General features: G+C 43.4%; 1 protein-coding gene across 1 annotated transcript in view; it reads right to left on the minus strand.

Moving 5' to 3' along the window:
• The window catches only part of PDIA5 (protein disulfide isomerase family A member 5), a 97,358-nt gene that overhangs the window by 50,611 nt on the left and 20,362 nt on the right, over nucleotides 1-26,385 (minus strand). Inside the window, exons 4-10 of the mRNA XM_040070147.2 lie at nucleotides 17,890-17,973; nucleotides 17,080-17,125; nucleotides 11,464-11,556; nucleotides 10,049-10,109; nucleotides 6,457-6,524; nucleotides 2,560-2,651; nucleotides 2,383-2,454 (exon numbers count right to left, since the gene is read on the minus strand). Of these exons, the coding sequence (XP_039926081.1) occupies nucleotides 2,383-2,454; nucleotides 2,560-2,651; nucleotides 6,457-6,524; nucleotides 10,049-10,109; nucleotides 11,464-11,556; nucleotides 17,080-17,125; nucleotides 17,890-17,973 (516 nt within the window). The remainder of the gene's footprint in view (nucleotides 1-2,382; nucleotides 2,455-2,559; nucleotides 2,652-6,456; nucleotides 6,525-10,048; nucleotides 10,110-11,463; nucleotides 11,557-17,079; nucleotides 17,126-17,889; nucleotides 17,974-26,385) is intronic.

Consider the following 26,385-nt stretch of genomic DNA (forward strand, 5'->3'; position numbering starts at 1 on the left):
GATTAAGGCTGTATGATGGTTCATCTCTATCACCTCATGAAAACATCTGAATCTCCACAACACACTAGCCAGTGCCTATCAGGAAGACAGGAAAGGTGAAGTATCTGTAAGACTGATGCATTAGCATACTTCAGCATAAGAAAGAAGCACCTTTGATAAGTAGTTAAAAAAAAAAAAAAAAAAAAAAGGAGAGGTTGGAGCCCTCCAAACTGTCAGTTCTTGTCCTGAGAGGAAAAAGCATGGACAATAATTTAAATAATTCTAACTTTCATTAAGTTATATCATGTTCTCCCCCACAAATGAGACTAAGATCACCCACTTTCAGCACTTCACCAGTAATATTTAGAGGGGAAAAAAAACAAGAAGAGGGAGAGGGAAAACAGCTGCTTTTCTGCAGAGTGTACTTATTGTCCACACCAAAAGGGCCATTTCATACAGCTCAATGTCTGCTGGATTTGCTTTCAAGACTCTACAATGACAGCACATGCATGCACAGTATAGAAATGCATTGGCTTTCCTTGCCACAGCCCCGCCAAGCCCTGATCCTCAGAGTAACATTCTGTACAAGAGCAACCTTTCAATATTTTAATATTGTGCTACTCTGAAACACAGCCTGTACACCCTGCAGCTATCTCACTGCACTCCTTGGCTTTCCTAAAGCCCTTGCCATACCATTTTGACCACCTGTACTGCAGATTCCTCAGAATACTATAATATTATATATCTAGCATGTTTACCCTTATATGTGTTTTATTAATAATTTATCATAATTTAAGCGTCGATTACTGGCAAAATAGAAGTACACATAACTACTCAGTGTGGTTGTACTTATTACGCAAAACAGGGGCACAAGGCTACTGCTCAGATCATCTTTTGGGCATCTAATAAGCATGCACTAAGTGAGGACAAACAGCTTTCTTTAGCTCTGGACTGCTGAAGTATCAGCCAAAGCCCACAGTGGCTTGTTAGCAGAGATTATCATTGGAAAGAGCTTGCAGCTGTTCTGCTTTGCCTCCAGTAGCTGTGTTCACTTGCTGTCACAGCACTGATATAAAGGTACTGCACATTGCAGGGATTATCTGGATATTATGTGGGCAGACAGGGGAAAAAAGCACCCCAAACAGCTAATGTTTCACATATGGCAGCCAAGAGATAACCACATCCTTGCAGAATTGGAAAGCATAACAAAGTGCAGGTGATGAAGCCATATCCTTGCTCCAAGGGATGATCATCTCCTTCAAGGTGGAGCTGCCATCCTGATCACTCCCATTTGAAGGCTTAATTGCCTACAGGAGGCTTTAATGACTCTGGCTGAAGCCCTCCTGTTTGAGCCACTGGGCAGTACTCACTCGAAGCATCAGGAGTTACAAACGCTAACAGGATGCTGCTCTCACTTCATTTGGGTTCCAAATCCTGAAGCACTCAGCCTACTGCTGCTGGAGACCCTGGGCTACCTGCAACCAAATACACATGCCCAGCACAACCCCACTGGACAGAAAAATACGTTATTCTGAGCCAATTTTGCTATTACGATAGTTTGCAGCAGTCTGCTCTTTCCCAGTGTCTGTTTCCTTTCATTAGCTTCATTTCAGTCTTGCTTCCACGACTGCAGCAAACAAGGGAGGGTTACAAAGATTACACCATGCCCAAGAGCCTGGGCTATCTGCAGCAAAGGGGATTTCTCCATCACCAGATTATCCATCAGCTGCTCCATAGCTCCACTGACCACGTGGGGATTTGCAGCGGTTGTAGAGCAGCTACACACACACACACTTCTCCCATGTCTCTGAACTGCTATTCCCACAGGCTCATTCAGCCCCTAAAATGTTCATGACTGCAAATAGCTCTCTTCAGGTAGAACAAGGTGCTTTCTACACTTTCATGTCATGACAACAAACACAGATGTTGTAAAAGTGACTGCCTATTCAGGGTGCCTTGATCTTCAGTTTGTCTCTGCAAGACACTTTAAAGGCTTCAGCTAAAGGCTGATGAACCAACAAGAACTGCACACTTGGTACATACATTTTAAACATCACAACAAAAGTCAAACCTTTCGCAAGGTATTAAGTTCAAGCACCCAAGATCACTGGAAATATAAGCTGGCATTTTTAACCAAGCTGAGATCTGTGTATCTGCATTTATTTTACTCCACAGCCAATCTCCTATTACGGACAAAACGCAATTGTGAAATGCAAGGCGTGCATGCTAAAAACCAAACATTAGTCAATCTCTCTGTATGAGTTTAGCTGATCTCAGCGGGGTAGTTTTGTTTGCTCTTCTGAGCAGAGGGAAGGAGGGAGAGATGTCTGTTCCTAAACCATTACATTCTGTAAATAATGAAGAGTACATAAAAGGTGGAGTGCATGAGGTTCAATGCCTTACTTTTTCAGCCACTCTGCGATATCTGCTGCGGTAGCACCAAAGTTCTCAAAGTTGAACAGGAACTTTCCTTTCCTGTTAAAGCAACAAAACAAGGTTCAGCCCTTGCCCTAAAAGATAAAAAACACGCAATTATATAAGAGTGCATGATTTCTAAAATAGTAGCAAAACATAACCGACTCAAAATAGCAGATTGTAGGATATCCCCGGACATTGAATTCTTCCTTTATCCTTTCGAATTCAGCAGAGTAAACATTCATCCCCGCAAGAACCTGGAAAAACAGAGCATAATCTTACTGATTCTTACAATACAGCAGGAACATCACACCATTTGTTTGAAGATTTAAGTAAAATGCACTTCAATCAGGGCAGATTCTGATTTCATTCGTACAGCTGTCAAGCAAGAGGCTCTCTGTAAGAGGCACCAAAAGTTTTTCTGATTTTGTGCAAGGGGGAACAGAACAATACTTGAGTCTAATCCAGAGAAAACACACACCAGTCAGCATGTCACCTCATGGCTCTGGAAGCATCTCTTTTTGTTTTTATTCACCCAATAACAGAAATACCTAAAGGGAATCCTCTCAACTGCAGCACTTGCGCTCTTCTTTGCACATTTGGATTTTAAGCTACAACTAGATTTTTTTTCCTCTGCAAGCAGGAAAAAAAAAGGGTTCTTAGTTCATATCCAAACATTAAACAGAACCCCAGAAATTCTACCCTCAGCTCTGTAGTTTCCACTCCAGCAATGAACTTGTCTGTGCCTAACCAACTTGTCAGTGTCCAACCAACCACAAGCACTGGCATTATCCCAGTTCAAAAATGCACTTCCTGAATGGCAAGGGGAAATCAGCATGACTTTGATGTGAAAATAAAATGTGCCCTATTTCCACGAGCTCAGGAAATAGCACATGGCATTTATATGCTTTAAATACGTTAACTTAGATAGGGCAGGGTATAATGAGAGTTAAGAATTAACCTTATCCTACACTCTTCAAAAGAGAGGCACAGAAGCACAGCAGCCTTTCAGACTAGCACAAAAAGCAAAAACTCCCTCCTCCAGCCCAACCCATCCTCCATCTCAACAGTCCTTGAGCTTCAGGTTCAGGGCTCCTGTGACTTATTCTGTGCGCTGTCCAAATGTCTTCCAAATACTTCTGACATGGAAATTGGAAGATGAGATCGATTCCAAGTTTTTGTGGATGTGCAATTCACACAGAGGTCATTCTGCTGTCAAACCTGGACCCAGCAAGTTGCTGAGATACCACTTCCTGATTAACTTGGTTTAATGGCATTGACGGCTTAAATCATTTTAGCAGCAGGGTCTTAATCCAACCCCCTCCTCCCTTCCCTCTCCAAAACCAGGATTTTCTCCTTCCAGCTGAAATACCACATCAGAATTTAATACCATGTTCCTGACTGCAGCAAATGCACAGACCAAGCAAATGTGCTCAGAGCCAGCATGAAATAAATCTTAAAGCAGAAAATCCTCATTTGAAGGTCAACCGTTCCTAAGAATGTGCTGGAAAGTCACAAAAAGACACTCTGTTTTCCCTTCCCTCTCCTAAGAAAGGATAAATTGAACAGAGGAGAGTACAGCAGTAAGGTTTATACTTGCTGGCCTAGTCTTCACTTTGAATTTTCCTTGTAGTTCAAACAACCAGACTGAGTTAATTCACATGAGATTATCCAGACTAAATTCTCCCCTTTCCTTACCCTCCATGTCACCACCTAAATGCAGGTAAATGCAATAGGATCAAGATACAATGGCTGCTTTACAAAGCAAGAACTAGTTTTGTTAACTAACTCCCTAATTAATACCAGCCTACCAGATCCCATGTTTGTTGTGAACTTTCAGAGGATTTCCTATGATTGAAATGGGCATTTCTGGCCATGTCAGACAATTCCGCTGTGTCCATCTCATGGTGATTGAGAAAAGTCAGTAACTTGGATTCAATCTGGAGTTCATTATGAGGCGTATTTAGCAAAAAGCTTATTACAACGGGATTTGTTTTAATGACAAGAGTAACAGCTTTAGCTGGCCAATAATCACAGAATTATGAAATATCAGGCTGCCAGAGACCATCAAAACACACCTACTGCCCAAAGCCAAGGTCCTCCTGCCAGGACATTTGGCAAATTTAGCAAATGACTGAATGACCTCGACTTCAATTTAGGTCCATTACCTCTTGTAATAGCCATTGCAGAAACAAAGATCAGTTTATTCTTTTCACCTCTGCAGTGACACCTGACATATTTCAACAGTCATCTGCTCTCCAACAAGCTACCTATAATCTAAACCAACTCTGAACCTATCCTAGCTGCCCAAGAATTTGGAGCTTCTAACCATTCCTATTTACTTGTGACCCTCTTCCTCGATTCTCTGTTTTCTTGATGGGAGTGCTCCAAAAGTGGTACCTTGCAGCACCAAAAAAATTGTAAAAAACCACCAAAACCACAACCAACCAAAAAAAAAAAAAAAACCCCCAAAAAACCAAACAAACCCCCCAAACCAACAAACAAACCCCCCACCACCCTCCACCCCAAACAAACAAGCACCAAAGGAAGAAAGCAATTAAACGTATTCTCAATTTGATCTTTACTGAGCAGAACATTCTGGCACACTTACAAAGTCCATGGGCATTAGGGAAATGATGAGTGGTTTGTTAATATCCAGTTCCCCTTGCTCTGGGGCCATAGTGACAGTCACTCACCAGAGTCCAGCCAACCCTCTAACCACAGGAATCTTTCCTGCCAAGGATAAAATAAGTCCACTTCTGATTCTGAGTGCTTTCTCCTTCTGCACTGGGTGCAATGGAATTGTAAATACAACCATAACACAAAGCAAAAATGCCACCCTGCCTTGCTCTCAGTAACAGCACCGGGACAAGAAACAACCAGTCCCAAGGGAACACAGAGACCAGCGACAGGAACCAGCGAAGTTCACCCTTTCACTTTTATGACCTCTTCAACAGGTGATGCTGCACTTAATTTTCCTAATGCATAACAGCAATATTCACTTTTGAGCCCAGTCCTGACAGCTCATGACCTTCAGATCATCCAAACCGCTCATAAACTTTGCAGCGAAGTCTGATCTGGTGATCACTCTGAGGCACTCCATGAATAATCTATGATGGGTACAGCACAGTTAACTTTAGAAATGGCAAGCTGTGTACATATCCCACTCAGGAAGCTAATTGGGTCAAATTTTGTCAAACAGATCGATTTTTGTGAAAAACACAGGTGGCAGTGGCATAACCAGACTTTCCTCTGAACTGATCCTGCTCTGCAACACTCTAGTGCAAAAAAACTGTCTCAGCCCTGTCAGTCAGCTGTGCAGGATTAGCCCGGATCTATAGAAACGATTTCCAAGTGAGGAAGGAAATAATCAAACCAGAATAGATCTAGAGTTTAAATTCTCTGGTCTGAATTTATTAAATGAGCTGCACATGGACAAGGCAGGGATAAGTGCAGGAGGACAGAGTGCCCTGCAGCATGCCTTCTCTCTGGCACTGTCTATAGGTGATGCTTTACATTCTTAATCCCTCCCACCCCATAATGTACTGCCAGGCAGGGCAGGAGCACCTTCCCAAAGGATGCAGCACATGCTCCTCGGAGGGGAGATGGCCTTGGAGTGCTGCTGGCTGGACAAAAAAACTCTTGAAAATATCTTCTAAGGCTTGTGCCATGTCCTAAATAAATCTGAGTAACTCCCACTCACTTCAGCCCCAAGCAAATAAGGATTTAGAGAAAACGCTTCTGGAAACAACTGGTTTGGAGAATGTTGGGCAGTCAGACAGCACCAGGTGGTCACAAGGACCACAAGGTCTCCATGGAAAAAACTGCAGTGGATCTAAAGGGCAAGGGAGCTCACATCTCATTCTCTAAAGTTTTAGAAGAATAAAAACCAAGAGAGAATCCTGAAGAGATCTGGAACAGAGTAATTTATTTCTGTTTTGTTTCAGCTTGCTTAAAAATTGATCATTTTGATTTTGATAAATATTTGCCAGGTTATATACTATAAAAAAAAGTGTTAAAATGATTTTTAAAATGTCATATAAATATCATTGTCTCACTTACATATTTACCCTTGAGTTCTGTGGCTGCCTGCTGATAAGATGGCATCATTCTCTTACAAACACCACACCCTGATGAAAAATAAATTGTGTAAGTAATATGCCAACAACTCTATTCAGCCTCTTCTATGTTCCAAAGCATATGAAGTAATATTTTATATTAAAACATTTAAACAAATATTCTTTATCTGCTTCACTAAATCATTATTAGATTATTTGTTTCCAAGGATGTTACTTGTTACAAGCTTCTATTTTTGCACATTTTTCATGCTCTTCATTTTCATATTCATTTCTCAACCTAGTATGAAAAGAGTAAAACCATCTTATATTCCTCACAGGCTCTGAGCTGAGCCCAGAGGAGAATACAAGATGAAACACACATATCAAAAATCAACAGAAGATGTCATAACTGCGAACTCAAAACAAAAACCTTTGTGCATTTGTGGTCTTCGAAGGGACAGGAGGAGGTACTTCAGATTCATCCCAGCTTAACAAGGCTTTGAAATTAATTTGAGACACATTTCCTAAACACATTACACAGACATCAAGTGTTAAAGAGTGCTCTGTTAATTGAGCAGACATAGCTCAGAAGCAACGGCCCTTGTAAGATACAATAATGTGCTCTGGAAAAGACAAAGGGCGGGTGAGGAAGACCACCAATGTGCAGCTGGACTGTGCTGAGTGAGAGTTGTTTGATGATGCTCTGCAGTGCTAAGCAGATTAGCACTTAATCACCTTGTAAACAGCAGCTTTCATCCCTGCCAAGTAAAATCTGTGCGCACAGATGGGAAGGGGCAGGAGTGCAGCCAGCATGGAAGAAAGGTAGCTGGAGCCAAGCACTCCAGACACTTATTGTGGAAAGCCTCAGTCCACCACGGGACAGTAACCAACACTTGGGTTCTGGTAACAGACAGAGGGTTTTGAAAATATCTTCCAGAAAGGAGGAAAAGATTTTGCAGCCACTCATTTAGGATCACATCAGCATGCCTGGAAAAGAACATCCTTTAATGTGATGAAGGAGAGTTCTTGTTTCTGTGGTCTTTCCATCTCTCCGCTCAAATTGACGATGAGGTTGTTAAATTAGTGCTGGTCAAAATGACAATTTCTTGGTGGGCACAGACCACTCATTTAAGGCCCACTGAGGTCTTGCAGCTTCATCCAAACCACTGGACAGACATTGAAAGATGTGAGTTGACAGACATCATCTTCTGAATCCTCCGTTTCTTCTCCCCTTAAGGAGCCCTTAAGTCCTGCAGCAGATGTCCCTATTTTCCCCTTGCTCACTCTCTCTGCTCCCTGGAGTACCTTCCAGAGCACAGGCACACACCAGCCTCCTCCACCCAGCCACCACCCCATCATCCTCCTCTTCCCAGCTCGGCTGCTCCCAATCCAACTTCAAGACACCCTCTCCTGTCCTCATATTTCTGGGTTATATTGTCCAGGATGCTGCCAAGCCACACATACCCCTAAACAGGCATAAAAGGGGAACCTCAAAAAACTAATTTTCTTCTGTTCTTTCTTCTTGTATTTTGTCCCAAAGGGGGGAGCTTAATTAAATACAGATTAGTCTTTCCACTAGTTAACACCTTCGTTTTCAAAGCCTTGTTTTCAATCACGTTTATAAACAGCTCCTTCTCGTTGCCAAATCCAGACGTCTCCTGCAGGAGTCTTCTTTGACAGTTAACTACAAATAAATCTGAATGCCTTCAAGTATACGTAGTATTTCATCTTTAGTGCTGTCTGACTTCCTAACACAGGCCCAAAAGTACAGTGGAAGGTCTGCAAATGGCAGGTAATATCTTCTGAGGAAAGCAAGCCTTTGCTTTGAGTTGTTTTACCCAGACCAATCATTCCTGAAATATTAAAGTAACTACATCTAAGTCCGTGGTTGCTTTCATCTCCCTCTGCACGGGTACGTAACGAAAGAGCCCATTTCCTATCAATCTGCCACAATGAATCTAAAGCCCCTGCTTCCAACAAAGCAGAGAAATAAGGCAGCTGTCTTCCCCACAGCCTCCCAGACAAAGCCTCTGATGTCCTCTCGTGCCAGAGACCTCCCTTACAAGTAACGAAAAGCGGAATTTCTTTTAGTGACCACTCTTGATTTGCTGCTCCCAGTTATGAAAGGTAACACCTGTACATAACCAATCACTTCAGCTGCTCAAAGCCCGTATTTTATTGCAACTGCTGGATGTATTCTGTCTCCAGTAAAAGGAGCAAGAAAAGAAAATCTGGACAACAACCAATTCAGAAGGTCTTGCGTGTTAAATAAAAGATGAGAGAGTTACAAACTGAGAAATCAGAGGACGAAAAAAAACCTCACAAGCAGACTTCCTCACAGCAGTTTGGAGAGCAGCACAAGTATCACAGCACTGAAAACTAGCAGGTGTTTTGCCACTTCAAAGAAGAGCAACTGGAAGGAGGAGGGTTTCTGGGGGAATGGTTCAAAGAGAAGGAAGGGTTAGATAAGGCACATTTCAGAAAGAGACTCAGTTGTGGAAAACAATTATCCCTGATCCAGGTAAACTGTGAGAGCGCCGTGCAGGCCAGCTCCCCCCGAAGGGACGATTTACAGCCGAGCAGCCGAATCGCCTCCCGCTGACCCACGGCAGCAGCTCCTGAACAGCCACACACCACCAGGCCACACAGCACCACGCCACTGCAGGGGCTGAAGGCACAGAGCCACAAGGCATTTAATGAAAAGAAAATCAGCCTCTTTGCGATGCATCAAACTAAGTCTTGGGCAATTTTGGCCATCTTGGCAGCCCTCGGACGAGAATAAAAAGGTGGACTGATGTTTCAGGTAGTAATTACAAGGGAAAATACACTGAGGAACACCAGATAATGCTGCCATGGGATACAAGTTTTAAAGAGAATCAGCCAGCAATTTGCTTGTGGTACCTAAGATCAACTTCTCTATCGGGGCACTGCTGGGTTTTCCTAGTTTAGCTCACACATTTATTCCCTTTCTCATGGCTTCCCTCCTCCCTGAACTGAGCAACAGCTCAAGTGCAACACAATCTTGCTTAGAAGAGCTGGAAAGCCTGAGACACAGCAGTCACCAGGACACACAAAAAGGCAGCTGTAAATCTGCAACACGGAGGAACAAGTAGCCATGACAAGATAGCAGCAATACAAGCTCAAGGTCACAAAAGAAATGGGGAGACTCCAGAGTGTTCTCCTCTTCCTGAAACCCCACTGGCACCTGAGTTACCCCTGCCAATGCAGGCAGGGGCATGCAGGGTGCCTCTGGACGGAGCAGGAACAACAGTGCTGCTCCTGCAACTGCACTGTTCCCTCTGCCTGCAGCACACAGCGCTTCTGTTCTGTGCAGCACAAATCTAGAAAGGACAACAGGTAACAAAGTCATAGAAAGCAGCTGCTTAAAAGAACGTTGGGCAAGAGTCATCATCACTCAGTGAAAGAGACAAGACTGGGATACAAGTGACAACCAGGGAAAAACTGAGGACAAACAGGCAGCAGCACAACGGTAAAGGTGGCACAAGATGGTATTATTAGGGAAGTTTCTAGTTAGACTTGGACATCTCTCAGCAGAGAAGGGGGAAAGAGGTGACAGAACAGGCTGGGCTACTTACATGGGGCATAGAACATCATCAGTAAGGGCTTGTCTTCCTTCTTCAGAAGCCTTCTCAATTCCTAGTGAAAGAGCCAGAGAAAATAAACACACTTGTTCTCAATGACACCTCTCATTAATTGCACTACAACTTTAAAAAACGGATGTATTCATAAAATATATGTCATTACATAAATGTAAAATATATTTATTTTATACATATATATGTGTAAAATATATGTAATTCGTAAAAATATATGTATTCATAGAACACAGGCTCATTGATCTGAGGGGAAAAAGGTTCATCTTTCCTAACAGACCGGACTCAATTTTTTTTTCTTCCTTGCTCAATTTTAACTTGAAAGAAGATGACAAAATGTATTATACATTCAGCTATCTGCTGAATATCCTAGACCAGTATCTTTCCTGTTAATATGTGGAAGTTCCATGGTTTAGTTCATTCTCACTGCAGAATCTCTACCTGGAAACTCTTTCTTTGCTGACACATCCAAAATCCATATTGTAATTCAAAAACCCAGACTCAATAATAACAAAACAAGTTCAGTTTTCACACTATGAAACCTTGCCAAACCTATGAGATGCCATGCGAAAAGGATTTTTCAGTACCAGCATGATAGAAAAAGTAGATGAAGTTTTCAAATTGAATGCAACCCTTGGAAGCCTTGTAATAGAGTACAGAGGGTGAACATTAAAAATTAATCTTCCTACAAAAACTGAATGTCAGAATAACAATTTCTAATATTAAAAATGAAAGCCAGAAAATTGAAAAAGCCCTTTACAAAATACCAGCTAGAGTCCAATCAATTAAAGTTTAAAAAATCTATAGACTAGAAAACTAATATAAAAGACCAAGCTGATCATATTAGAAAGAACATAATGAGTAACTGGTGGCACTGGATTTTTAAGGTAGTTTCATCACATTTGCTGCTTTCCCACCTAACATGGAGAGGACAGTTACTGTACCAAGTTAAACCCCCCACGATCTGGATCCTGTTTCTTCCTGCTTCACACTTCCTAACCTCAGGCACATGAGGGAACCCAAGGTTTAATGACAAGCTGCAGTCTAAGAGCAGCATTTTACCTCCTACTTGCATTCTGCAGTGACTGCACCTTGCAAGCTGCTCCAGATCCCTGAGACAGAGAGGGCTGTGCCCCCACACAAGCTGTGACACTTCTGGGTCGCTGGCAGACTGCATGTCCACGTGCAGGGCAGAGCAGGGAGGGAAGCACAGGACCCTACAGTTATCACAACCCACAAAATTGGTCAAATCACTTCAAACAGGCTTTAAGGGTGCTTTGAACTTCCCTTCCAAAGAAACAAAATAATGGTGTTTCACTAAGAGTTAATACAAACACACACACCCCCTTCATCCCATATATTTATAATACAACCGAACATCTCTCCAGCTAATGTACCTTTTCACTGTCGACATGCACAATATCTTTGGCTTCAGGATCTTCCTCCCACAGTGGAGCACCTTCTGGATCCTTGAGAAAGGCCACCATAGACTGTAATGAACAGGGGAAAATAGCTTTTAAAGAAACACGAATGGAAATCATGAGACATCCAATCTCAAATCCATGCTGTGATGTAACCCCCATCCAATTAGTGCCTTTGCTTTTCTGCTCATATATTCATCTGCTCTGATGCAGATTAGCACAAATCTCCTGTTGCAGAACCAAGTGATACGTGGGTGTGTACCCTCATCATAACTGGTTTTCCAACTTTATCAATCCCCACTCCCGCTATAAGACTGCGGAAAACAGAGTGGAAGTGGACGAGCACACAGAGAATAGCTTCAAGGACCCTTCAGAGAGCTCTTTCAATGGTACTAGACCTTCCCCAGCGAGTCCCTGGGTTAGCAGGAAAGACTTCTCTCTATGCAGAGGTCAGGCTCCCATGCCCTTCACTGTATCTGAGTAACAGGACTAGCTGCAGGGCACACCGATACTCGCTGTGAGCAAAAGCAACCGAACACGCTTACAGATCAAACTGCTCATTTGGTCAAAGGCAGAATAACCCACCAACAGTTCCCTGTGTGACCCACCTACCTAAAAATCCATTGAATGCAATTTCAAGTACGAGAATAAGAAGCAGATGTGACAGGAGAAGTGGGAAATACAAAACCCTAGGATTCTGCAGCTCCCACGTTCAACACACTTTGTAACCGCTTTACCTGACTAATGTGCAACCAAAAATCCCTTTCAGCAGACCACAGATATACCCTCTTTACCATAAGGAAATATATTCTGATAGCTCTGATTTCAACCTGAGCACCTTAAATCAATGAGATACTTTCCATGGATCCTGGCAGTCACACTACTCCCTGTTTCCAGCTGCACATGCAAACACAGGCTTGATCACTTTTATCCTCAGATGCCTGTGCCCTAGGAAACATAACAAATACCTGGTATTCCATGTTCATTCACCACTCAGAATGACCCCACTGCTTTCAGGTCTGTGTCCATTCCCATACAGGATCTCTGCCCCACCAGTACCATAGTGAGGGGCCTGAGGAGCTTCCCTCAGTAGGAGTGTGAGTGGATGAAGCTGCCACAGCACTGAGCTACACTAACACACACCAAGACTGCTTATCTAAAAGCCTGGGTGTGTACTCCACTGTCTCAGGAGCAGGCTAGCAGCACCCCTGGTGACACGTCCCATCCCTGGAATGGTCTCAGAGACATTTTTGCTGCCTGTCTGCCTTTGGTGGGGCTGCTGTGGTACAACATCCCAACAGCACATCAACAGAAAGGGAGTTTAGCTTTTTCCTGCCTCTCAGTTGGTACTGCAATGATAGGGAGGATTCAGAGCTTACAGCAGGATCTATTTATTGCATTTATGTTTCTGTCTGCTTGCATAGCTAATATTGAAAAGATTTGTCTTATCACAAGAGGCAGCATGTATCAGTCACCAGACAGCAAGCAAAACACTTAATGTACACAGTAAAAAGGATCTAACGGGTGAAGATGACAAACCCTTCCAGAAGAAATTTGCTTTACAGTGGCATTTCCAGGGAAAGGAGCTAGTTAGGAAAATAAATATATAAAAACAAGTCATTTACGCTGGAGTTACAATGTGAAAAGCTACTGACTTAGAGGCATTAACATCCCAAATGACATCCTAAGAAGTCTAATAATGGGGAAAGGAAAGATGAGGACAAAACAGCAGAGATGTTCTACCTTTAAGACAGCTGCATCAAGTTCTGCTCACCCTCAGCATGCACAGACCTCAACTGTACACTGGAGAGGAGGAGAGAGGGGTCAACATTTTGAACAGCTAATGAGTGTAATTGACTCTGCTGGTTTCGAGAATTCCTGCATGCCAAATTCAGCCATGTGGAAACAGATGTGGTTAGAGGATGGGGGATTAAAGAGATTTAATTCATCCAGCCTCTCCCTCTCAGCCAAGACAGAAAAATATTAGATGTGTAATGTCTTCTGGCAGGAGCAGGCAGTATGTTGCCTTGCCCTCAATTCTTCATGCAGCGAAGAGACCTTCCTCTCTTACTTTAAACAGGGAAGAACAACACCCAAACAAACCACAGCACTCTCTAATCACAGAAAAGCTGTGGTCCCCAGGCTGCTGTGTTAGAGGCCACAGCAAGGTCCAGGGCACAGCAAGCCTGGTGTTGTAGAACCAGCTCTGCTCCAGTCCTGCCGTGGTGCGGTCAGGACCTGCCTTGACCCCTCGGCACAGACAGAGGCACCACGGGCTGTAAGCAGCTGTGCCAGCTCTGAACCTTAAACCTCGATTCAGCACAGTGCAGGACACGCCTCATCCAGCACATGCTGCTAAAAACAAGCAAGTTTGAACAGGAGAGCTGATCCATACATACATCATATACAAGGACCTAGGTTTTAGCCTGAAAGAAAATATAAACAAACACAACCTTCTGCTTTTCACTCCTTTGAAGTATCATGCTGTAAGGATGCTAATAACAAGACCTGCCTTAATTTCACACATACACTCCTTACAACAGCCAACTTGAAAAGGATTCAGGGTTTAGAGCAGGACCAATTTATTCAGTTAGTCTATTTCCTTTGCTAGTACTAAGCAGATTTGCACTTAAGTGAGTTTTCCATTTTAGAAGAAGTGTAAAACTGTCTCTGCACTTTATGCTCCAGAAGAGGCTTCATCATGTAATAAACACAGCCTAGATACTGGCATTGTGGCCTCTTGAGAATTAGACATTGTGTGGCTGAAGCAACATGTGAAGAGACATTCCAGGTAGGATCAAAGACTGATCTAAGCTTAGGTCTTCAACAGCAGATGACTACAGCTACTTGAGGAGAAGACAGACTAGTACTCACAGTTCTCACATAGCTTACACTGGCACATCCTCTCAATTTTGACATCCTCTCAATTTTGCACCACCTGTTGTATATGGACCTCTGTGCTTTCTAACTATCAATGGATCTACCTCTTATGACTATCTAAAACTGTTTTTCAGACTCCAAAATTCTTGGCTTTCCCAACATGTAGCTACTCGTTCCAATTTTTTTTTTTTAACATTACAGTTATTTGTTCCAAATCAGCCATCCCAAAATGCCACTGTTTGCTCTCAAATTTGGAGAAAAAAGTTTTTTTAAGTGACTTGCAGAAATATCTATTGGAACTTCCTCCAGCAGTCCTTTTTAGTATTGTAAGGACCTAAGCCCTTCTGCAAAGGATTAGAAATGTATTTTTTAAACTATTCCTAATTATTTTCCACCACTGAATTTTGTTCTCTTGACTTCCATCACCCTTTCGTAGATACCCCAAACTGCTCAGATCTTAACACAGGTCTCAGCAGCAGGAGGTTCTGACTGCCAAGTAACTTCCCCCTACTGTGAACACTGAGCTATCCTTTATTCCTCATTTTTCTAACAGTGAAACCACAAGGGCATCTCTGCTAATTACATAAGGATTTAGCTACTTTAAGAAATGAAAAGCTTTTCTAAAAACCTGAGTGCTCTATCAGCTCCATCAGCACATCTATGAAATTGCTGATTGCTCCAGAAGAATCCTTTCACAGTTCTCCGGAGCTGTGTCCATCATTCTCCAAAATGTCATACATATATTAATATATATGTCTAGTGGATGTCTGGAAAGAAGATCTGAGTCTTATTACCACAAGTTTGTTGAATGATGTGAAACAAATCCTTTAATCTTCCTGTTCTTCAGTGTGTCCACCTGTCCATAAAATGAGTATGATACCCTCTGTAATAGTGTTGCTCTGCTGCTCTCTGTTTGTATGTACTGGGAGATTCCTGACAAATACTGAGAGAGAAACAAAGGTCACTGGCTCAACAGAAGAAAACAGGGAGAAGTGGAACAGAGGGAGAAATACAGAAAATATCCAGGCAGCTGTGAGCAGGAGAACAAGCAAACAGCTGAATTATTTGATCACTGCCCAGATCTGATCCACTCTCAACCTGTAAATCATTAGTGACTGGTTTCACAGGGGCAGTTTAATTGAGAAAGACTCCAGCCCCTAGAGTGAGGGAGCTTCAAAATTCCTCTTCCACCCCCAATGGAATCCCACATCCCTGTCCATGGGATGCTGCTTTCCTCTTCCCAGCAGGCAGGGCAAAAGGGTAGGGTGAAATGCTCATCACAAAACAGCTGAAGGAATAAATGATCTGGCTCCTGTTGTGCTGTGATTGCCTCTCAGCCCCCTGGAGCACTGCAGGTGCTTTCCACTTGATCTGATCTGTAAGGAAGAGTCACAGCACTAATTCCTGGATGCAGGTCTTTATGGAGGGCAGGAGAGATGCATCATGTGTTGTTCAAATCACCCAAATTTAGGCAACTAGCAAGTCTTCCCTAACCCATCACCCACCACAAAGGAAAACAACAGTCACCAGCTGCAACTCCTCACTAAGCACAGAAGCTGGTTTAGGGTGCTGCTGACTGGGCTGGGTATTTAACACTGCCCTTCCTAATGCCAGGCAAGATTTCTGCTGCAGGAGATGGGAACATACACGGCCCTACCCTCCCCATCTCAGACAAATCTGCATCACAGCCTCAAGTGAAGACTGAATGAATTCAAGTCAGGGCACACTTCCAAGACAGTCCCCCATCAGGTAGTCTGGCTGTAAAAGCAAGGTCCAGAGCGAGTGCACTTAGGAACAGCCATGCTGGCAGACTCAGGTTCACACACCATCTCACACAGGCTTTCCTCCATCCCAGGGCAGTGCCCTGAACAAGCCAGAAAGGGGACGTACATGGAATTATGTCAGCCTGGGGTGATGTCATCAAGCCTCAAAAGGCCAGTGACTGTGCAGAGCTCAGGTTTGTTGGAGGAAGTAGAGAAACAGGAACTGGGCATCAGAGCTGGACAGAAGTGATTTCTGGAAGCCAAGTCATTGCAGGCTCCTCAGGTCAGGAGCTTTGCAAAGGAAAGCTGCACGCTTCTGGCCTGCTCACTGTACTTTTAGTCCACCATTTCCACAATCATCTGGATCTGCACATTCATATCATGCCTCATGCCTTCCCTTTTCCCTTGCCCACAGAACGTTGCCTTCCGTTGCTTTACGTCAAGATTTGTCAGAAAAAGAAGAAAGGTCGTTTTATACCTGATGCACTCAAAGCACTTTCATAGGAACTGTGCTTCCACAATCTGATAAAAGATAAGGCCACTCAGCTCTCTTTAAAGTTTATAAACATATAATCTAAGAACCTCAGAGAGCTCCTTATCAAAATGCATTATCAGCTAATACCTTTAGTTACACTACCACAAAGAGCACCTTGTAATGAAAACAGTAAAATCCTTATTTGTTACTAGTGTGTAAGTTAACTTATAATTTACCTTCCAGTTCAACATGGGGTCAATTTTTTAAATAATAAACAATTTTACTGGATCTCTGCTTGACAAACATGTATGCACACAAAAGCCTTTAGGCCATTCTGACAGCTGTTTATGAAGATTAATCCCCTTCCTTTCATGCCTTCAGCACGAAAAAATATCAAAACCAGTTTTTAATCCACCAATGTCTCACCCACATCTAGCAAAACCAGAAGAACAATAATGGAATATTTGAATTTACCTTCAATGTGACCGCTCTGTTATATGCAGTATGAAATGCACCATCCCTGTTAAACAAGGAGTGGGGAATAGAGTTAACTTACAGTAACATTACTGGAATCCATACAGTTGCCCTTCTTGACTTCTCACTAACCAGAACAACATTATCCTCCTGAAGCCACAGAAATAAATAGAATTTACAGTACAGTAATTTAAGGGGGGGTGGGGTGGGGAGGAACAAGAGGAAGGAAAAAGGAAGGGTGCAAACCAGTGTAAAGAAAACAGTTACCCAGTAAACAATTTCCTCCTCGACACTTTAACAAGATTATTTACAACAGCATGATCTTTGGAGGTGGCGATGCAGCTGCTTGGTGTACCTAACAATACTCCCACTCCTATTATCTCCAGCAGGAAAAATCCCTTGCTGTCTCACGCCACTTGCCTTTTTCACTCACGTTAGGAAAGGCTATCTCAAATCAGAAAGGGGAGAGAGGTGAAGCAGCTTCTCCAAGGCACATATGCCAGCAGGCAAGTGACAGAAAGCAAGAGAACTCAAATCTCAGGCATCAGCCCCATGCACTGGGCAGCTGCAGTCCATTGGACATCTCTCCCTGGCCCCGCTCATGCTTTTAGTGTTCTCTGTTCAACAGCAGAATAAATGTAACTCAACTTCTGTCATAACACATGCTTGCACACTGAAGAAACAGCAACTAATTTCATAGGATAAAAAAAGCAATTCATCTTAATGCTGCAGCAGCAGAGGGCTGAAAGAAGAACACTCTTAATGGGGGCATCAACAATCATCAACTACAAATCCCAGCCCAGCACTCACTTATAATGGAGTAAATCCACTCCCTTCTCCTTTGAATTAGGATCTACCTTCATCTTCTTGCATAATTTTCGGCTTTCAGTATCACTGCAAAAAACACATATTGAAAAGAAAGGTTACCAAATAAGAAAATCAAATGCATTCAGTTCTGAGAACTCACTGCTGTGCTTCCTCATCAGCAATTAATTCAAACTAACAGTAATTTGGAAGCTGTTTAGCTAAGTTTGTGGGACAAGCATTATGTAAAGCTCCATTAGTCAATTTAATTTCTCTGTTTGCTTGGTCAGGACACAGTGAACTGTGTTAAATTCACATTCCAAAGCCAAGCCCTAACGAGTAGAGAAGCAGCTCATTCCAGCGTGTCCAAGGACCTCAGCAGATCTTCCGTCCATGAGATTAACACAAAATCTAGAAAGTCAAATTTCAGTAACACCATGCTACTGCTAGGGTGGTGGTCAAAGGGCACTGTTTGTGGAAAGATTCAAAAGCAAAGAACAGGTCGGCTCTTACATTTGGCAGAAGACAGTAAAAAGCCAAAAAACCCCATGTTCGTGGTATGTCCAAGTCCAAATCACAAGTGTTTAGCCTTAAAAAGGTCCTGCAGAAAACAAAACCCAACAGAAATTCTGGAGCCCCAAGCCCAGCAACCCCATTCATTCTAGGCATGAAAGATGTGTCCTGGAGCCACGCCCGTAGAGGCAAAACCAGCTCTTAAAGAAGGAGGGAGGTATCAGCAGACAGGTGTGCTGCAGGTGCTCTTCAAATTGAACGAGACTGAACTGCTTCCAGCACCACATTAGGCTGACTTGAAGGAGAGGGAAGGGCTGAGGGAGAGAACTGCAAATACATTTGTTTCAGTGGGCAGGTAAAGGATCCTCACAGCCTAACTGCTCTCCTAAACAGTGCAGGAGTGAAGCCACAAGGAGATGCAGGCTGAAGTGAGTAAGAAGAAGTCGGTCAAAGATTCTGTTTCAAAACAGAAAAGAGGATGATTCACATTGACAAGGCTGTTCTCTGCATTGACAAACAGCAAGATTAAACAGCTCACAAACTTGTTCCCAGAAGAGGACGACTTGTACGTTTTACGCAGATAAATCAATTTAGAAAATGAAAACACTGAAAACCCATCAAGTTTAAACTGATTAGAGACAGCAAGATGCAAGGCTTGCAAGAGCCCCACCAAATTAAGTGCTGCTGCCAGCACTGGTGCTAATTCTCCCAATGTTCTCCAGCTGCCTTTCTACAAATGTGAAGAACAACAAACAACAAGTTCACAGTGAGCTGCAAGTGAGAATGCACCTTAGTGGAAACTTCCCAAATGCTTATGGTACCTGGAAATGAGGAGGGATGTGCCACAGACACATGCAGAGAAATCAGAATCTTATGGTGAAAATAGAAATGAGCATTTTAAGGAACTAGCAAAGCACACAACTACCACACCAGGAAGGAGCACTTGTAATTCCAATTGGACAGAAGTGTATTTATCTGAAGAGTCTTACTGAATTCATCTGAGTTTTGCATTTTTACATCATTGGAACCCGTAAACACTCTCTTTGCTTCTCTGGGAGGCAGGAGATCTGAGCCTGAGAACTGAATAACGTGGACACGTCTCCTTGTAACAAAACTAGACCACGGAACAAACACCCTGGATTTGTAGTTATGCCAAAAAAACGTGTTTGCCACACGGAGTCCATACAAAAAGCCTGCAGCAACATCAAACCCAGGGGTCAGAAATATTCTGTCTTCTCTCCCTTGCAGTTCTCCAATGGTCCCATGGGCTAAACTGAAATGACTCGAAGGTGAAGGAATCTCCAGAGAAGACACCAGTTTCAGAGCATCCTTTTGTCTTACCCCAGACAGATTCAGAGGCACAGCGAAGGTCTTGTGGCCCTGCTGCAGCTGAGTGCCAGGCAGCTCCCTACACTCAGCCCACACGACAGTCACCATTCAGAAATGCTCTTCTAGGCATTCCCAAATGTCTCCAGTGTGCAGGTGTATCTGTGGCTATCTCAGCTTTGCCAGGACAAATGTTAGTGCTTGATGTGAACCAGTACAATGCTGAAACCTCAGCAACAGCGCCTGTGAAATCCCAAGATGTGCAGACAACTGTCCTGGCAGAAGCAGAGGACTAAACGGGATATCAAGAGAATCCTGTGCCTGTTCTACCACCTATTTGGTGCAACTTCTCACCATGTGGGGAAGAAAGTGTAATTTTCTCTTATGTGTCATTTAGAGATCTGAATGGATACTAATATTCTGCCAGGTATATAGTGGGGAAAATAAGCTACAAAGCATTACTACTGAGCTATACTTGTGAATAAGGAGCTAGCAACTCCTACCACTTCAACTCCTAGCCATTCACTTTCTGTTTGCATGAGTTTCTATTAAAAAAAAAAAAAAAAAAAAGAAAAGAAAGATAAGAATAGCTATTTCACTGGATACAAGTGTGCCCTGCTTTCAGGATTTCTCCATTTGCAGAGATTCCCACAGCTGCCTGAGTGCACAGACATTATCACAGGAAAGAAAGCAGCAGTTTGCTCCAGTGTGTCTCCTACCACTTAGTGGGCAGATTCTCTGCACCACTGCATTGAGAGTTAAGCCTGTTTATGCAAGCTATCTGCACTGATGCACGGGATAGAAGAGGAGCAAATTCCAAGAATAGGAAATGTCTAAATATGTATCAGTAATTTTTTCATGCATCAGTGCAGATTTTTGCACATGCCAGACCCACCAGCTCAGATGCTATGCTAACAATTATTTGGAAAAAGCAGGAGATGTACAGAAATGGCAGAGATGGACCCGTCTGCTTTTCCTTCTGCCTTCGCTTACAGACAGACAAAAATAAACTGCAAAGAGCAACCTGCTCTGATATCACTCGGTAATGACCATTATTCTTAATAAGAGTAAATATCAACACAGATGCAGCCTGCTCTGAGACTTCTCTTTTGAATCTCAGCCAAGAGCCTCTCTCTGAAGATGAGCTCCTCAACTCTCACATGGGAGAGGGTAATTAGGACTCCAGTTCTTGCAATTTAATTATATCACTTGAAGAGGCAGTGTAAGAGTTTGTTATAATGACTAAAAGTAAAAAAAGAAAAAAAAAACAAAACCAAAAAAAACAACCCACAGAACACACAAAACAGGAAATAAAAGGAAAAGGGAAAAAAAAAAAGACCAACAGAAAACAAACCACAACCTAAGAAGCCAGAAACTACCTCCAAAATCAGCACTCTTCCTACCCAGGCCCAGCCTCAGTAGGCTCCACTTCCACCAGGCTCAGGAAATACTGGCTTGAAGATGAGGTCAGTAATGTGTCTCCAGCAGCCATCCTTGGCTGCCTCTTGCCATTTCTGTCCAGAGCAGTTTGAACCCTGGCAGGTGCCTGCTGTGCTACTGCCAAAGGGACCCTTGCAGACAATCCTACAATAATCCAGCATTATCTCCCTGGAAAATCATCCAAAATATCGACCTATTTTCAATACCACGCAGACATAACCAGCAGCTGTCTATGTGGTAATAAGGTCAAACCTTAGGTGGCACGATGGCACAGCTCCCTCCCACTCCCATGTTCTCTACTCTTCCCCTTCCACAAAACCAAACCAGGGCTCCAAAACCTGCCTTGGCTGGAGAAGTGAAGACGTATGACAGCTTGGTAAAAAGAAGGATGAAATGAACGATCCAAGCTGACCTAAGCACGAAGTCTAAACAACAGCAAAGGTCGCGCGCGTCGCAAAGATCGCGTGCGCACTTCACCCCTTTGCGTTCGCAGCGCCACCCCCTCCACCGGGCCGCATTTCTGTCACCGGGGGTTAGGATGGAGCTGGCAGGAAGCCCAGCTGGAGCACTCCCTGGAAACCTCCGGGGTCCCTTGGCAGCGTTAGCACGCACGACTGATCCCTTAGCACAGGCAGCCAGCTGCTGCCAGGGCAGCAGGGACTCACGGAGGACATGTGGCCTCTTTGGCTCACCACCAGCGCAGCCAGCTCCTGAAGGGGACGTGTCACAGCCGTTCCTTAGGAGTGCCACAAGCTCTGCCCGTCCAGGGCTGCCCACAGGTCTGCGCACCCACGGCCGTAAGGATGGAGAAGCTGAGAGAGAGGCTGATGGCAGGCCCCAGTGGCACGAGAGGCAACACAGAAAAAGGCTTTTGTAGCAATGCGTCAAGGTGATTTGGAGAGAGAAAGGACAGAAGATAAAGCTAGACAGAAGGAACAGAAAATAAGACCCAGGAGTTTTGCTGCAGTTAAGTCCACACAGTTTCTAAATCTAAAATAAGTCCAAGCTGGATGGATCCCAAGTGAAAAATGGTGCATGGAGGTGGAAGCGCAAAACCCCCACATATTTGAATCTGAAAAAGTTCAAATATTGCCCAGTCAGGTCCTAAAGGAACATGGGAACCAAACATCCTCAGCACCATTCTCTTTCATGAAAACAAATAACATCTTTTGCAGCTTTCTGATTATTTCTTTTATTGTGTAATGCTGCCCACTGGCCTCTCACGAAGACAAGAAAACAGCCCCACAAACACATCTCTGGGGAAGAAGGATCTGGAATGACTGTCAAATCCCCTCTGCAGCAATGACAAAAATGCCATCCCAAAACGCTCATGTCTCCCGTTGCCAGTGTAACAGCAGAGTGTGCATGTGCTGTGTGGCCACATCGCTTCCGTGCCACTGCCCTGGCACTCTGCAATGCAGAATGCACCCAGCTTTCTTTTTCACCCATACCTACACGGTTTCCAGGCACAAGAAAAGTAATTAATAAAAACACTGACAGAACCAATTTAAGTAAGCAGGTCAGTAAATGTGCCTGCACCAAAACGATCTCATTCTTCTATCAGCATATGGTGTAACCACATGCAAACCACAGACCTCACAACTTCTAAACAGATTTCCTCTTTTATCTGTACATCTCGCCATCTGAAACAGGCCTCAACAATCCACATAAATTATGCTTCAGCAGTCCCTTAAATCACAGTTGTGCCTGTAGACTCTAATGCAATGGAGGCTCTGCTGTATCAGTGATGTACAAACTCTGTCACTGTCCCAACAGCTGGAAGAGACAAAGCTGAGCAGGTAAGCAGAAAGAGCAGGCTCCAATAGAAAGGGAATACAGCATAGCAGAAGCAAGACTGACTATAAAACAAGCCTCCCAACACTGGGAGAGCTTTGGAAGGTACCAGTCAAAGCTATCATCTTGTTACCAGCATGTTCTCTCATTCTTGTCTCTGTCGTTCAGGTGCTTTCATTCTTTTATGTTATAGTGAAAACCATCACAGAGAACTCCAGTTACAACTTCAGGGAAGTTCAACTGCAATTTCAGTCCAGCTGTCAGACGTGAATTATCAAACAGGGTTTCCCAGCCCAATGCACGGCCAGCTTCCATAGAATACACTCTCCAGACAACAGACTGATGAACATCCTGGGAAAGCACGGAGTTGAGATCCTGCCAAACAACTAATTGAGCTGGTGACCCCAAAGAAGCAGCAAAAAAAGTGTTAGCACCAGAAATTTCCTCAAGCCTCCTAAAAGTATGAAACACATTTGCACTTGCAAACCTAATCTGAAAGAGGAAGTCATTAACAGTCAGTTTAGTTAGATGTGCTCCTACAAGGTTTTGAAATAAAAAAAGGGAATTCATTAGCCATGGTTGGGGACAATATGGGATTTTGACTTACGATCCTTGCAGCCATCGATTCCACCTTCCAACAAAGACTATGTGATCCATGTACAGCACAGCAGTTTGTGTACTTTGCTGACCAAACAAAACCAGATTGAATCTAGCAAAACTCTCTTCTCAGACTGCAGGCCTTTCCTGCTCCCCATCATCCTCACTTCTCCTTCCCATCCCAGGCCAGCAGCTGCCATAACTGCTGCTAACAGTATGTCACATTTGTAATGCTCCTCATATTTTATAGTGATCCCACACCTTCCTGTAGCACTCTCCCAAGACCAAACTGAAATCAGAAACAAGCAAACAAAAAATCCTAGGGAAAAAACCCACTTCTCAAACCATCAGGGTGGCTTGCACTTCTCCAAAAGCTGGATGGTAATGGCTTACACCTACTTGATCAGAAACCCATACTCAGCCATCAGTGCAGAAAGGCACTCAGATACTCTGCTCCTGAGTGGGGTTTAAGGATCTGCAGGCACCAAAATAGGAACAGGACCCAGGAGAAACGGATGCAGAAGTAATGAGCACAGGAAGCTTAAACACGAGATTAGTCTTGAAAAACAAAGCAACGTTTTGCACCCATTCTGGGTTCCTGATGGAAATTATCTTCTAGAACAAGTAACAATAGCAACAGGTTTCCACAGCACAGAACAAATGAAGCAGTTAAACAGTGTGGCACAGGAAAAGCTTGAACCTTTTAAGCTAAGGGGGAGCGTGAAAGCCAAAAGCAGAACATAAAGTGCTGGGAAGAATTAAAGATAAGGATTAGCAGACGAACAGGACAGAGTCTCATGTGAATTTAGGGCCTGATTTTACTCCCTAGAATGCAGCAAAAATCCCCACTTCAAGGGGGGATTGCAATCACCTTGCAGATGATTGCAGCCTTCTGCTCCAAACGCTCCCCTGGAACGTGCCAGGAATGCAAACAGAATAATCCGTGTGCTGTGGAGACCCAGCACCACTTGTCACCCAATACAAACGACTCCCTGTGCCCATTAGTCAATTAGAGAGGCCAAGGATCTAGAGGAATAAAATTAAAAAGAAGTATTTTCTGAAAATGAAAACCCATGAGATTAATTCTTACTGCAAGCAAGAGCAAGCCAAAAAGCAGAAAGAAAAGCAAGACAAAGAGGTAACACGTATCATCATATCGTCAAGCTAAAACAATTAAGGGAAAAAATTATAAGCTCCAGCCCCTGCAGAAAGTCAAGAAGTTATAATGAACAGTACTTTCCATGGGAATATAAATTAGCAAGAGGCACTTGGCAGCCCACATACCTGCACAGAAATAAGGTAAACACATTCACAAGGGCTACCGAAGGCTTTGCAGGAACATCTAAAACCACCAAACACTTGAATTTTTTGTAAAGCAGCAGCTTCTCTCATCCCACCACATGGCACAGGGGAACACTGTCCTAACCTGGGACACACTACTCTGTCTTTGAGTTCACAGGAACCTAAGAACCCCAAAACGCAGGTTTTGAACATGTCACCCATGGGCACACAGATGCTGCAGCCCTTTCTACACCCATTAATGACCTTTAGGTGCACCAGGGACCTGGAGAGGACGGATGCTAGAGGATGCTTTAAATGAATTACTGGGTGCAGGAAAACAGAGGTACTTCCTTTACATTAAATCTGAACTCGCTTACTTCTCCTTTTGGTCTGAAAAGCAGCAACGTGGAAGATCTGGCTAGTGAGCAACTCCAGGAAAGAACCTGTCACTGAGACACACAAAGCAGCTACACACAGACAAGCGGTTTTGCAGAGCAGAGGTTTCTCCGTCCAGCCCAAAAGCTGAATCCAGGCGGAGAGAGAGCCTCTTTGTTTTATTTCTTACTTTTTATACATTTGTGGGTCTAGCAGAAGATTGGCTTCTGGGGTTTTTCACCCCTCAGCCAAGTGGCTAAACCAACTGTCAGTTACAATTGTTTTCAGGTTAGAAATATGCAAACAAAGGACAGAGAAAGAAAAACAAAGGATTTGTTTATGTTGCATCTGTGGGAAAAGGTAGAATACTGCTCTTAATATTGTACAATAACTAAAAAGATCTGACTCCATTTAAGAAAATTAAAAGGCTATAAAAAAACTCAGAAAAAACAGGGTAACAAAAACCCATGGAATACTTAAGTTTAGGATGAAACAGGCATGAGCTCAGGCTCATACACCCAACCATTACTGTGGATGTAGTTAATTGCTCTGTGCCTCTGAATTAATGCAATACACCAAACTGAATGGGTATAAGTCAGGAACTGAGAGCTTGCTTAAAAAAGAATTTTTTTTTTTTCAGATTGGCATAACACTTCCTGCACGGCCACTCTTACAGTAAAATAAAAAGGCTTTAATGAGAATGAACATTAACCACACAGACCGGTTATGACAGAGACAGGAGGAAAGCAGCAAAAATCTATGCTGTAAATGCATTTTGCCCTTACAAATGGCACTCACACAGGGACCACAGTGGCAGTATAACTCACTTGCAAAGTGTCCCTGAGGGACACCTGCCTTACCTCCCCCTGGACCAGTGGCAAACAGAGCCCTTGCTACCTCCCCCAGGCTGGCACTATGAGCCATCCTCTCCTGTGCTGCCTTTCACCTTCAAGGCTACTGTAGAAAAATGCAGAAATCCCAGACACCACAAATCTGCTTGGATGGAAGGGACTGTACCAGGGCAAGGGCAGCAATCCTCCTTTCTTTTTTCTCTCTCTATTAGGTCTGGTCAGCTTTATTTGCAATTTCAAAGTTTCTCATCAGTTTTAAAATTCAGCTACAAGTAAGAAAGATGAGTAGACTTACTCTCTTAAATAAATCCTGCTCCTGAGTGGC

The sequence above is a fragment of the Hirundo rustica genome, chromosome 7 (genome assembly GCF_015227805.2).
Source record: "Hirundo rustica isolate bHirRus1 chromosome 7, bHirRus1.pri.v3, whole genome shotgun sequence".
NCBI lineage: Eukaryota > Metazoa > Chordata > Aves > Passeriformes > Hirundinidae > Hirundo > Hirundo rustica.